Raw genomic sequence first — 13,647 nt, forward strand, 5'->3', positions numbered from 1 at the left:
AAACACTTCGTTAGTATCAGACTGTCATTATACTTCTGTATCATGTATCAAGATGCTTTGAAACTAGTTGTCCTAGCATTAGAAAATCGGTTTAAAATCTTTGGTGGATATCAAACTCTTGTATAGTATCAGAATACACTTAAACATCCCTATTTTGTATTGAACTGCCTTCAAGCAAGTTTTCCTGGCACCAAACATCCCTCCAACGACTTTGGCGGATATCAAACTTTCTTTATCTTTTGTCAAACTGTTCCTGGCATTAAACAACCTTCCAACTACTTTGGCATGTATCAAACTATTATTTACTACCCTCAAAATTCTATATCGCGTTTCAAACTGTCTTTAATCTAGATTTCGTAATATCGAAGATCATTCCAAATACTTTGATGGTTACCAAACAATTCTAGACTACCCTCAAACTACTTTATCTTGCATCAAACTGTTTTCAAACTAGACTCTGCACAGAATTTCATGAAGAAACGCTTTTTACATCCATTTCAATGTTTGCCACTATGTTCTTACCACATATTAGTAGACGTTTAACTGTATAAACACCTTAACATGCATGACCATTGTCTCAAGCAAACGTTAATACGGATTGTTGTTTTTCTTTTTTAGTTAAATCTACTGCACTCACTTAATATTTCCCATTCATTTGCCATATTCCATTGTTCTTGAATACATATACTACCAAAATTTTGTTTAGTGGTAGTTGGCCGGTTTTCGTCTAGATTTTTGTTTGTTTTCAATTACAGCCAACATCATAGCAAATTTATTTATTGTTATTTTGGCCAAATATTATTGAATTAGTTCGGATGCTTATTCAAATAAAAGTTTATATAGCGCTTTACGTCGATCACCAAACAACTTAGATTCGATATCAGTTTACTCTTCGAGTGTTTGTATGCAGTCTAATTGTATTACAACAATTTGTACCAGTATTAATTGGTTTCTCGTCTGTTATTGATCTCTTTTTCGGTATATGACTAAACATTTATTTATTAGTTGCCTCAGATCTGAATAGAAAAAAGTGCAGAATAAATGTACATACATATTTAAACGTTTTTTAACAAACAACAAAAATTTTAAAATATTAGCAAATCCTCAAAAATAAATCATTTGTAATCGTGTGTATACACCAAACATTCTATGTACATATAAAACTTTCAAGTGGTGATTCCCCGAGGTTTATAGACACTAAACATAAATCAAAGCTACTTCTTCAACATCATTTTGGGTAAGTTTGTTTTGATTGAAAGTAAAAAATGAATTGTTGAGAAATGTTTGAAATTAAAAATATAAATAAATAAAACCAATGAGAAGAATAATCTAATTAACAGTAATAAATTAAATGTTTTTTAAGTGTGGCAACCTGTCTTTAATAAAAATCAGTTGGGAATATTACTTTCATATCACTTTCATCTATAATTCCAATAATGCATGTCACATTTCGAAAAATTTTAATTATATTAGACTAGAATTTATTAGATCACTTTTCTTGCGGCAATCCTCAGTTTATTGGAGAGAGGGGTAAAGGGTTCGTTCGCTCCTTCTCCAACAAATTGAGAATTTCCGCAAATTAAATTGACTGAAGTGAACTAGGACGTAATTTTGAATATGAATGTTTGCCATTGTACTTTGAATTATTTAATTTTATACATATTGTGTACCATAGAATGATTGTATTTGCTTAAAAGCTTTCCGCATAAAATTTCAATTATTACAACTGATATTCGAATCATTTCGTTTTTAACTGGTACAGAATTTTTGTTTTCCAATCCCTGATATGCGTTTATTTAGCCGGATGGAACAATTGCAAAAGAGACCATTAAAAATATTCAATTTAAAAATTTACCTGTTGAAACAAAAAATTGTTAATGAGAAAAAGCACATACATATATTTAATTTTTGATCAAACAACCGAAACGTTATAAACGTCAGACAATAAATTATAACACAATTTATGTTAATCACCTTTTTTTACAATTTAATTGAAAAAACTCACTGCGCTTTCATTCTGCATAAATGGACAATTAAATGGGTGGACAATGCAGCGAACGATGTCATTAAACTCGTGCGACACACACAAATCATGGATATTTTGGACATTTCAATGACGAGTGTCGTTCTTTAAGAAAAATGTGGTCAGTTAATCCAAAAACAAATTATTATTTGAAAATATAATTTATTTGCGGCATTTTGGGTATAGAATGCTTTTATTTTGCATTCAAACACCCAACGTTTCATAAATTTCAGCATATTGTTGTAAAATACATAAATTTATTCTATTTACGCACAAATCGTAATTATTCAGACTCAGGACAACAAAGAATCTATTGTCCAAGATCAAACGATAAATTTTTGGTGGAATGAAAATAGAGATTTCAAAACACTTGAAGAATGGCATAGACGTAATGCAAATCAATACCGGTGAAAACAGAGCAAAATTCGCGGGCCTCTAGAATTCTATCTATACATTCAGAATTGTTAACATATTTTTGATTGTCCTTTTATGTTATGAAGAGGGTGTTTTCCACCTCCCGCGTTGTAGTTCACATGCAACGAAAAAATTAAACAATATTTTAATTTACGAGTTTATACATTTTGGCTTTTATTTGTTATTTTATGAGCCGTTTAAAACGATTTCAGTTTTGTTAAAGTTTTAATGATACTGTCCAGTTTATATTGTTACAAAAACACGACAAATAACAGTGGGTAAAGCATGACAATATTTGCATGTTCAGATATAAAAAGGTCGTAGACCTAGACGTATGTCAGTAAAGACTTCAATCCTAAGGAATGGTTTTCGCCTACTATCGATAATAGAGGAATTTAAATGAAAAATGTATAGGCTATATTATAGAGTTGTGTAGTTCCGGAACGAACTAGTTTCAAGGAACTATTCCGCGTAAGAAACTATATCTATCTCTTGCTTTCACATAGTTCCAGTCGTGCATATATTTCCTTTCATTCGTATAGTTCATGTCCTTGGTTTAATTCCACACACACACTTCTATCTTTCATAAATAAAAATATCTTTATAAATTAAAATCAAATGTCATTCGTTGGTAATTGCATCAATTGACAACGGCTGGACCTATTTGGATGATTTTTTAAATTTTTGTCATGACCCAACATAGCTTTTTATGGAAAGAAAAATTTACCACGCCCACTTTTACGACGACCTTTTTAATATTTTATATCTACAAAACTACTGGACATCTTTTCCATGAAATTTTCAGGGAATGTATAGCGATGGCCTCCAGTGAAAATAGCCTACATATTTTGTTGAAATTCGGAATGAGCTAATGCTATATTTTTTTAAATAAAATGCTATATATTTGTAAATAAAAGTCAAATATCGTTGGTTGTTAATTGCACCAGTTCGTCATGGCCAAAATTAGGTTTTTATGGAAAGAAAAATTGACAACGCCCACTTTTTTAAATATGTTATACCTGCAAACCTAATGAACCGATCTTCTTGAAATTTTCAGAGAATTTACGGGGATGTCTCCCGATGAAAATAGGCTTTGAAGAGGCGCGGTACCTCCCTCCCCTTTAGAATCTATGTACATACTTCTTTGGGGCCTAAAGACTAGACCACACCTTTTTTAAATATGTTATATCTCCAAAACTACTTAACCTATTTCCCTCTGGCTACGCCGGTGACACGGCATAAACAAAATGACATAACCTTTTGTGTGCCACTGATTTTATGATCTCCTTTTTTAATACTTGAATAGAATAAAAGTTATTACAGTCAACAATATGCAACAGGTCATCCATTCGTATAACAGTTAATTTTGTAATTTTTTTATTTCATAGTATTTAAGAAATAAAGTGGTTTGTGCGTGACCTTTTTAATACTTGAAAAGAGTAAATGTTGTTTTAATCATTAATAGGTAAAAGTTCATTCATTCTTGCTACAGGAAATCATTTTTGAGAAAAAAGTTCAAAAAGTCATAACCTTAATGTAAGAACTTATATACCCCAAAATTAATGCCTCGGCGAATCGATCTGGCTATGTGTGTCCGTCCGGTAGTTCGTTCATCTGTCTGTCCGTCTAAACCTTGTAATCACGCTACAGACAATTTTGATTAGATAGTCACCAAATTTGGGGGTTGATGGAGATCATAGAGAGGAAGAAGTATTAGATTTTAGTGATGGTCGTATACTATTGAGGTGTCGGAATAGGCAAAACTTTATGTGGAGAAAAAGTCAACTTTATAATCTTATGTGAATATCTCAGCATCTATTACGGTATGTTAATGATGGTCAAATATCACAGTTTTTGCTACAGGTAGTAAACTATCAAAATTTTAATGTTTGCAACTTTTATTTAAAAGATATACGGGTATGTCTCTGACTCTAATTGATGTATTATACATATATGTATGTACATAAACATGCATTCTAATCAAGAGCTTTAAATCAGTACCAAGTAGATTGTTGCCAGTTGTCAAACATGTAGCAAAGGGCGACAAACTATCCCAATATTTATTGTTTGCATTTTTATTTTAATCGACTTGTTATTGAAAATTGTAAATATTAGACGTTGCACATAGTCGGTCCCTTTTCTCACTTGTTTATATAATCCCGCTATTTTTTCTTTTCGGAGATTTTGGCATTCTCCATATAGTGGTCTAGGGTATATAAAGGGTATGTATGAACTCTTGAATCTCATAAATAAATCATTTAAATGTTATACAATTAAATGTTCTGTTGGACTTCGTATATTAAAGTTCTGTTCAGAATGTGATGAATCAATTTCACGGAAAAAAAACTGTTTACAAAGTACACAACAGTTCAAGTTTTATTTTTTTGTTTCAAAACAAAAAGCGTTTCTTGTTGGTATGTTTACTAACTGTTAACTATAATTAAAAATACAGCTTTTATAAAATACTCTGTAAGTTGTTTCTATATAATTTTGCAGGGAAAATTTTCCTAAATCATAACAAGTTTATTTTTGTATTTATTGTTGATTTTTATTTTCATGTTTTATTTGCTCCTAATTATTGCCATATTTTTTCTTCTTTCATCTTGGTCTGGCCATTCGTTATATTGTGATTTTATATTCCTGAATCATCGTACAGAAAATAAACGCAACATTTTTCGAAATTTATTGAAACTGACTATTCGTATTTTGTAATTTTGTTGTTATAAATGTCCGGGCTGCTGCCGTATGGAGAACAAAATACTACGACTGACACCTTCATCCCACATTCACACATATGTAGGTATCCATCCACAGATATTCTGACGTTATAATCTATTAATATATCAAATCTTACATTTGTTAGATAGACAACTGAATGGCCATCATTTTCCATTTTTATTGTGTTTTGTCTGTATTTCGTTTTTTTTTGTTCATCTAAGATTTGTTTTTAACAGGATCGGGTGTTTTATACTGAATGACAAATTAGCAAGTAAGCAAAGGTTGGATAGGACCGACTATGTAATACCCTACACCAAAGATAAAGGAATGTTTACATGTTTGCAATAATTCTGATATTTGACTATCAACACCAATACATTTCATATTGATTTATAGCTCAGGCAGTCTACTGTCATTATCATTTTTTCTTTTTAATACATCAAAGAGAAGCATAGATATTTGCTATTAAAATAACAAATTCCACAATTTGGTATAGCTGAGTGTCTTTTTATCTCTAGTATTTTAGCACTTTTTGAAACACAATTAGGACCAATTTAAATCTCAGGCCTTTTATGTGTCTTTTTCTGATGAATGATGATTTAATTTAAGTCGATCTATAGCTAAAGAATTAACAAATTTAGATCGCAGTATCCTTCAATTAGATATGTTGATGCAAAATCTCTTATTTCTTAATATCAACATATCGACATACGCATTCAATCAAAATAATTTATTTTCTAATAAGACGCTGTTCTGCTTTATTTACAAATTCTTCCACTGTGATTGTGACTTTTAATTGAATTAAATTTTGTGTTAGCAGTGCAGACACGCTAATGTATGGCCCACTCACTATGGTGTTTAAATGTGCATGCATGTGCATAGTCTTACGCAATTTAATTGTTTGGAATAATTTAACAAAAGTCTTTGGTTTAACCTTTACCTAGAGCGGAAAATGAATGCACTCAGGTGTAGTTAAACACGATCAAGTTCACACAATTTATTTCATGGCCTTTGTTTCGTAGTGTACAATGCAGTGTATGAATGTAGGAACAAACTCTTATGTACAAACATACATATGCATTTATTATTGTTTTTTTTTTAATAACAAATACATACATATATGTTTAAAAATTATTCTATAAAATACATTGATACTTAAGTTAATATTGTTTGTACAAACATTCCACTGTTGAGTGCTTAATTAGCTCCTATTGGATTTACTTAGCTGTTCATTCATTAAATCTCATTGATCTGGGCTATACTGAATGCTCATTAAAGTTCTATGCTTGTGTGAGCTCTATTTGAGTGGGAATTTCAATTAACGATATGACGAATGTCTAAATGAAAAGAAATGATAAACTTTCAACACTCATACACACAAATGAAACACTTAACCTATAGCATTCAAAGACATCTGGATGCTCATAAACATATGCCCGCCCTAGTGGTCTATCACATGTAAAACACTACCCATAAGTACCATTATCATGCTATGGAATTAAATGAGTATTATGAACAAATAATTCCACTTTGCATTGCAGCTGAGTGTTCATTTTGTATTGAATATTCCAGAATGCACAGTAGTTGCATAAATACAAAATACTATGAATAAATACCATAAATACATTTCAGGGCGAAAGGTGTATGGAAAAAAAGAAAACAAAATTATAATGTTGTCATGATTACAGCGAATATTCGCTGTTAAAAATTACGGCGAGGTCCATTTTGGAACTGAATTTTAAGAGTAATTTCTTTCAATATATGTAGTGTCAGCCTGACAACTTAGTGAAAAGCCGCACAATGGTTCTGAAATCGGTATTCCTGACCAATCCAAAATTTTTGTCATTTCTATATAGGATTCGATAGTACACATATTGAAACTTACGAAACCGTGGCGTTCTCCTATAAACGACAATTTCCCCCGTTTATGAATTTTTGCGAATTTCTGGAGAAAGTAATAAGTCTTTCTCGGAAACTTGTTTTTTTTTGTTTTTTGTTAATTAGGGAGGATTGTGGCCATTAAAAAATATTTTAATAAAGTACCATAGCGTTTACACAAAATGAGCTATTTTATTTTTTCTCATGTACTAAATTTCCGCGCATTTCCAACATTAATGGAATAAAACTTTTAAGGAGCAATTGGTAACAATGTTCGTATTCGCAGTGAGATGCCTGAAAGCGTTCTCTTTCAGTCCATATATACTTTTGCATCTGTCCAGTTCCGCCTGTTTAATACTTTTTTAAATTTATTGAAAATACCCGGGTAAAAATGTATATTTTTTCTTATCGTTTCCGACATTAATTGTTGCTCTTTTACAGAAATGATTTTTCTTTTTAATATATGAGATTTTACATAAAAGTGATCTATACATGAAAAACCAAGGAGTATTTTAAAATTTTATTGATCACTAATTCTTTTTAAAATTTTTTATTTTTGTAGTTTATTTATTGGGTTTTGACCTTTTTTAATAAATATATAAAAAACACATAACAACCATAATTTGAAAATATTATCAAGTAAAAAAGAAATAAATTCTTAGCTAATTTGTAATAATTACTTAGTTTTCTTGGTCGGTATAATATCCATACAGATAGATCGACTCAGAATTTTACCCTGATCAAGAATATATATATATATATATATATATATATATATATATATATATATATATATATATATATATATATATATATATACTTTATAGTGTCGGAAATGATAATTTCAATGCGTTACAAGCGGAAAAAACAAACATAATATAACCTCCATATTATGGTGAAGTGTTAGAGAGAAATATTACGATGTGCAAATGTTGGACAAATGACAGTCACTCCTTATCGCACCACCAGTCATGTTTTTTTTTTTTTGGTCACGGTATGATTTTTATAAGCTTTTGGATCATTAGGTCAAGATGTTAAGACTTGCCTACGAAAGAGAGTATATCATTGTTAACGACGCCTACAAGGAGTACCTTCGGTAAACATTTCAGAACTATCTTCAAACAGCCCTTAAAATATATTTAAGCGAGAATTTTTGAACTGTTGTTGTCCGATATAGTCCTTGTTAGAACTTGATGTACATACGTTTGGGTGACATTTTCCCGTTTTCACCATAATTTCTAAAATTTGTTTTTATTTGAGAGTTCTCCAACTATTTTTGGATACAGCAAAACAATATCTTTCAATATTTATGCATATATCGATGTTTCACTCAGCAGCCAAAGTGCGCCGCCAGTTGCATCACACAATGCAAAAAACCTTAATGTGGGTAAAATTCGCGTAATGTGCATACGATTTTGATTCAGAAGCTAGCACCCATCAAAAATACGTAAAAATACACCTATTTCAAATAGATTCTTCAACAACCGCGGATATGCCTCCACATTCTATTTTGTGTAAGATACCCATATTACTCGCGTATCTCTGTAATTTATGACACGCGTTTTCGCAAACATTATAACCGTATATGTATGGAGCACACTCATGAGATATACATTAAGCGATGTAAAATCACGAGTTCTATAATCGTATATTGAGTTTTGAATATTATATTGTTGCGCGTCCGGATTATTAAAAAAAAATCAAAAAACCCCGAAATTCTGGCTCAAAATGTCAGCATCAAATTTAGGTGGATGAAGTGGTTATATCGAAAAATCATACACTAGTATTATGTTCTCCGTGGAGTTTTCTGTGATTCTCTCTTTGGGCATAGATCTATAAAATGTAAGGTTAAGCCAGAAATCGGAATTGAACATAAAAAAACTTGCTGGCTTCAACCCATTTTTCTACATTGATGCGAACACAGCTTCCACGTAAATTATTTTTAATGGTCGACATTATGGGATCCCTCCTAAAACACTTCATTTTAAAGAATTTCACTTATACTATGTAGAATATGTTAACAGTTCGCGAATTCTGAATGGGTGAAACTCGGATTCATCGATTGTAAAATATTTTTGCTTTTTACCATATATATATAATAATTCGACGATAAAATTGGTGAGAAACAAAAGCTTATGTTATTTTGGTTATGTCGTGTGGCTTTAAAGATTGTTTTGAGTTATATGTGTGCTTAAAGAGACTCCAAAAATGTTCATAAAAACTTTAAAAGCTTTTTGTCATAACCCGATTCAACAACTGACGGAACGTAGACGCGTATAATATTGCTAAAGTGTATTCTCAGTCATCGGAATTTTTGATACCAAAAGGATAGAAAACTTCATTGCAAAAAAATATTGATATGGGTCCACATAGCGGCGGCGTTTGATTCATGGCGGTTTGATGTGAGATACATTTTCCACCCGAATTGTTTTTAAATTTACAATCTGTCTTGACATAACTAATATCATTGGAGATAATTTTTTGGCGTATGGGAGCCACCTTCATATAATAGTACCTCCGATTTAAGATATTCTTGTATATATGAGGGAGGGTATTTGAAGTTTGTCTCTAATAAGACTCTCGTACATCAAGGCTATGCAACTTTTTGTGTGTTTTAACTTGTTGTTTATTTTTGTATTTCTAAACATTGGAACCTCAGTGCGTATGATTGTTATGGCAACCTTTCTAATTAATAAGAGTCATACGTACTAAGATTCCAATGTTAAAAATTAAAATATTACAAACATCTAAAAAAAGTAAAAACATATAAAAATTGCATATATTTTGTAAATGTTTTATAGTTTTTCCCATTTTCGAAACCTTACTTAATTTTTTTCGTAATAGTAATGTGTGTATTTTTTCAAACTGACCATCATCTCATTATAATTAGGCATTCTAACCATTAGGTAGGCTTACACTTAAAAATGCCCCATGCTTAACTCACGCAAGAGTGGTCCCAACTCTAGCTCGAAAAGTAATGAACCAATGGTTATATATTTTTGTGGGTTTATTTAGAATATAAAGATCTAGTCCTTCATCGATCAATTTTTTTAAATAGTAAGTTTTACGGTGGACAGACAAAGTTAACATTTAAAATTTTGGAGTCGGTAGACTCCTAATTTTTCAATGTATCTGTTAGGTCTAAACAGCTCAACTCGAAAGAGAATTAATTAAATAAATATCACTATAAATGACCTTCGCATAAAAAGGCAAAAATAAAAAAAAAATTCAGCATGAGCCAGGCTGGTATTCGAACATTAGTAGACAATAATTGATGATCAAACAAAATCTTCTGGTATAGAAGAGCAAGTACTAATGACGTAGGAATAAAACTTACCATTGTATTTGTGAACATTGAAAAATGGGATTACCAAGCAGGACTATAGGAAAAGTTTGGAGTTTCAATTAACTGACATAATTTCGCATATACATTTATCTAGTGAATTGCGTATATATACTAGTTACCAAGCTTGTCCTTCGTCTGCCACAAAAACAACATCATAATATGCTCGAAGATCGGCATAACTCCCGTGAAACGTAGGATGCATGGGACCTCGGTACACTCATAATTTTTCAATGTATCTCTTAGGTCTAAACAGCTCAACTTGAAAGAGAATTTATTAAATAAATATCACTATAAATGACCTTCGGCTTAACAAGGCAAAAATTAAAAAAAACTGACGTCTTTAGGTCATAAAACGGAAAAAAATTAAATAAAATCGATCGATGAAGTACTAGATTTTGATGTTCATGATAACCTCACAAAAATATATGATAATCGGTTCATCAGTTTTCGAGCTAGAGTTGGCACCGATTTAAAAAAAAAAGAAAAGCGCGTTTTTAATTTCCATGCTGCATACAAAATACAATTATTTGTTGCCGTCCAACGCTCATATCATTGTTCCGATCGACTTGAAAATTTTATTACATATTCTAGATACTTATACCTTAAAATAAGCCGATAAAAAATGTTTCCAATTCCTGAAAGTGGGGGTCATGCCTGAAGCACATTTTTCAAATTAATTGGCAACAAATTGGCATTTCCTTTGTAGGTACCACTGTATCCCATTAAGGATATTTGTGGGAAACATTTACTTCATGGTAAATACATATGTATATTTCAACATATCTTTTCACTATCTCTTCTTATTCAAAAAGATATTGTATCACTGTGCAAATTTAGCGTTATCAGTAGTTCCTATGGCGAACAAGCTAACCCACAAAATTAATACTTGAGTGCATAATATGCATCATCCAAGCTATTCGAGTACAACAAGAAAAGAGACTAAGTTAACGAAACAAACCCAATCACTCTACCACCACTACAAGTCAAGTCTCTTGATTGAATGGACACTTCAAATGTCCAATGGAATAATTAAATGTTAATGCCCAAGCGCTTGGGTGTGTAAATGCATAAAATGCTTATGTATGAATGAAAAGGATGTGTGAGACGTGTCCTCAGCGATAAAACTAGAAACTAGAACAAGTACATGAATACTTACTTGACTAATGGCCAAGTAAATAATGAAAATAATTGTAGGGAATAAAAAGACTTATTTACGTTTTTTTAAATCAATTTTACGATTTCCATCCATTTCTTGTCTAGTTGCAGAAAAAACCTAGAGACGACTCTGATTGCCTAGCAATAAAGAACGTCAAACAAATAAATGTCAGCAGCCACTTGTTCCCGCGTATCGACTAAAATGGGTCCCAGCAAAACTAAAACCAACACAGGCACCGAGTCTTCAGCGACAATAAAACTGGGTCGGTTTTGTGGTGGTGTTACCAATGGTTATACAAATGGTCGCAACACAAATGCTGGCAGTGAATCCTCAGATCCCTTGGAATCAGATTATAGTGAGGAGGCCGATGAAGAAGAAGATACTAAACATAGTCATGGTCGTGGTGAAAACAATTATGAAGACATTGACAATAACGATGACGAAGACGATGAAGAAGATGAAGACGACGAGGAAGAAGAAGAAGATGAGGATGATGATGGTAATGAAACGGATGACGAAGAAGATGATAGTACAGAGGATAATAGCAGTGTTGAAACAGCCAAAGGTGTTAGAAAATATAGTCTGGATGACTATCAAATAATAAAAACTGTTGGTAAGTTAATGTTTATTTATATATGTAATCGTATACTTAAGACAGTAATACATCATATAAACATTCAACGTCTTAAAGGAAGTACTGGTTACAATCAGTTTTAAATGACTGTCACCGCAACAATAGAAGGAGATATGGCGGGATGTATCAGTTACAATATCCGTTTCTTAGTGGTCAATTTTCGTATCTGGTTAAATATATTTTAATTTATATATCAACACTATGCGTTTCAAAAATTCCCACAATAACGTCATTATGTAATATTTATTTCTTGGGAATTATAAACACAGTCGGTGGTCTCAGTTTATGATATTTTAATTGAGCTATCAACAATCATAAAATCGTTATTCTCTAAATATTTATCTCCCCACAAACAGTTTATTGACCATATTTTGGTATTTCCATTCGGGGAGTTTTCTTCTACATAAACAGCATTTTATTTAAACTTTTATGCATAAACGCAATTCTACAATTGCAAAATGATTGAATGATCTTCAAAATTTGTGTATATAGACCTTGAAATTTTGTTATTATTTTAGTTATTCTTATTTTGAACTAAGAAGAAATATCTTTGTCCAATATTCCATGAAATCGTGTGGAAAATCTTAAAAACAAACAGGAAAAAACATAAACATGTTTTGATATTTTAACGATTGTTTTTGTAAATTTTCATTGTGAGATCCCCAAGTTAGCGATGAGTCAGTCAGTCGACCAGTGTCCATGTGTGTGTGTTTTCCAATGAATTGCATGATCATCTCCAGACTTTTGGTCGTGTGGTGTGTGAAGAGATATGCCGTGTGCCAAAGATGTAAACATTTCCATGTAAAAACAAACGACCGAACAACACCTCTTCTAGAGGGGATTTTTAATTGTTGCACATCATTGTTTGCGCAATAACGTATTTGGGACAAGGTAATAGAGAATTTTATATAGTGAAGAAGTATTGCATGAAGATAAATTTAGTTAAATAATAATTGATATGGCGAGAATCAGAAACAAATAGGCGTATGGACATGCCAATGTTGTCTGTTTATAGATTTTGACAGTCATCCATGGAATTAGGAAAAAACCTACATACATACGTCATAATTTATACTCCTACTCTTGATTTTAATGAGCTAGGACTTTTGTTGAATATGAGTGAATAATCGCATGCAAAATTTTTTGTTTGACATTTTGCTAAATGATGTTTATTTTAGATGTCATAATATATTTTCTACTGATGATTAAACATTTCTTCCACATTTGTTTGTTGGAGAGGAAAAATCATTTTCTTAGCAAAAATATTCTGTGGCTACATATATATATCGTGTTTTTGTTATTTTTACATGTAAGTTTCGTTTGCTTCAAACAATTTTTGGCCAATTTGCGCATGCAAACTTTTCATATTCAGTCTAAAATAAATTAAAAAAAAAATACCAGCAAAAGTTATTATTTACCACAAATCTATTGCAATTTTTCCAACAGAGTTATTAACTGTGCGAATTTTTCTTGTTTGT

General features: G+C 31.4%; 1 protein-coding gene across 17 annotated transcripts in view; it reads left to right on the forward strand.

The window, feature by feature from the left end:
- The window catches only part of Pka-C3 (Protein kinase, cAMP-dependent, catalytic subunit 3), an 89,072-nt gene that overhangs the window by 2,731 nt on the left and 72,694 nt on the right, over window positions 1-13,647 (forward strand). For 7 of the 17 annotated variants that reach the window (XM_073979794.1, XM_073979791.1, XM_073979792.1 and 4 more), the window contains exons 2-3: window positions 1,006-1,237; window positions 11,640-12,148. In XM_073979794.1, coding sequence (XP_073835895.1) covers window positions 11,701-12,148 — 448 coding nt within the window. In that variant the 5' untranslated portion in view covers window positions 1,006-1,237; window positions 11,640-11,700. The remainder of the gene's footprint in view (window positions 1-1,005; window positions 1,238-11,639; window positions 12,149-13,647) is intronic. The other 10 variants (XM_073979795.1, XM_073979803.1, XM_073979797.1 and 7 more) reach the window with 3 other exon arrangements.

The sequence above is a fragment of the Musca autumnalis genome, unplaced genomic scaffold (assembly GCF_047663935.1).
Source record: "Musca autumnalis isolate F117 unplaced genomic scaffold, ASM4766393v1 scaffold_4, whole genome shotgun sequence".
In the NCBI taxonomy this organism is placed as follows: Eukaryota; Metazoa; Arthropoda; class Insecta; order Diptera; family Muscidae; genus Musca; species Musca autumnalis.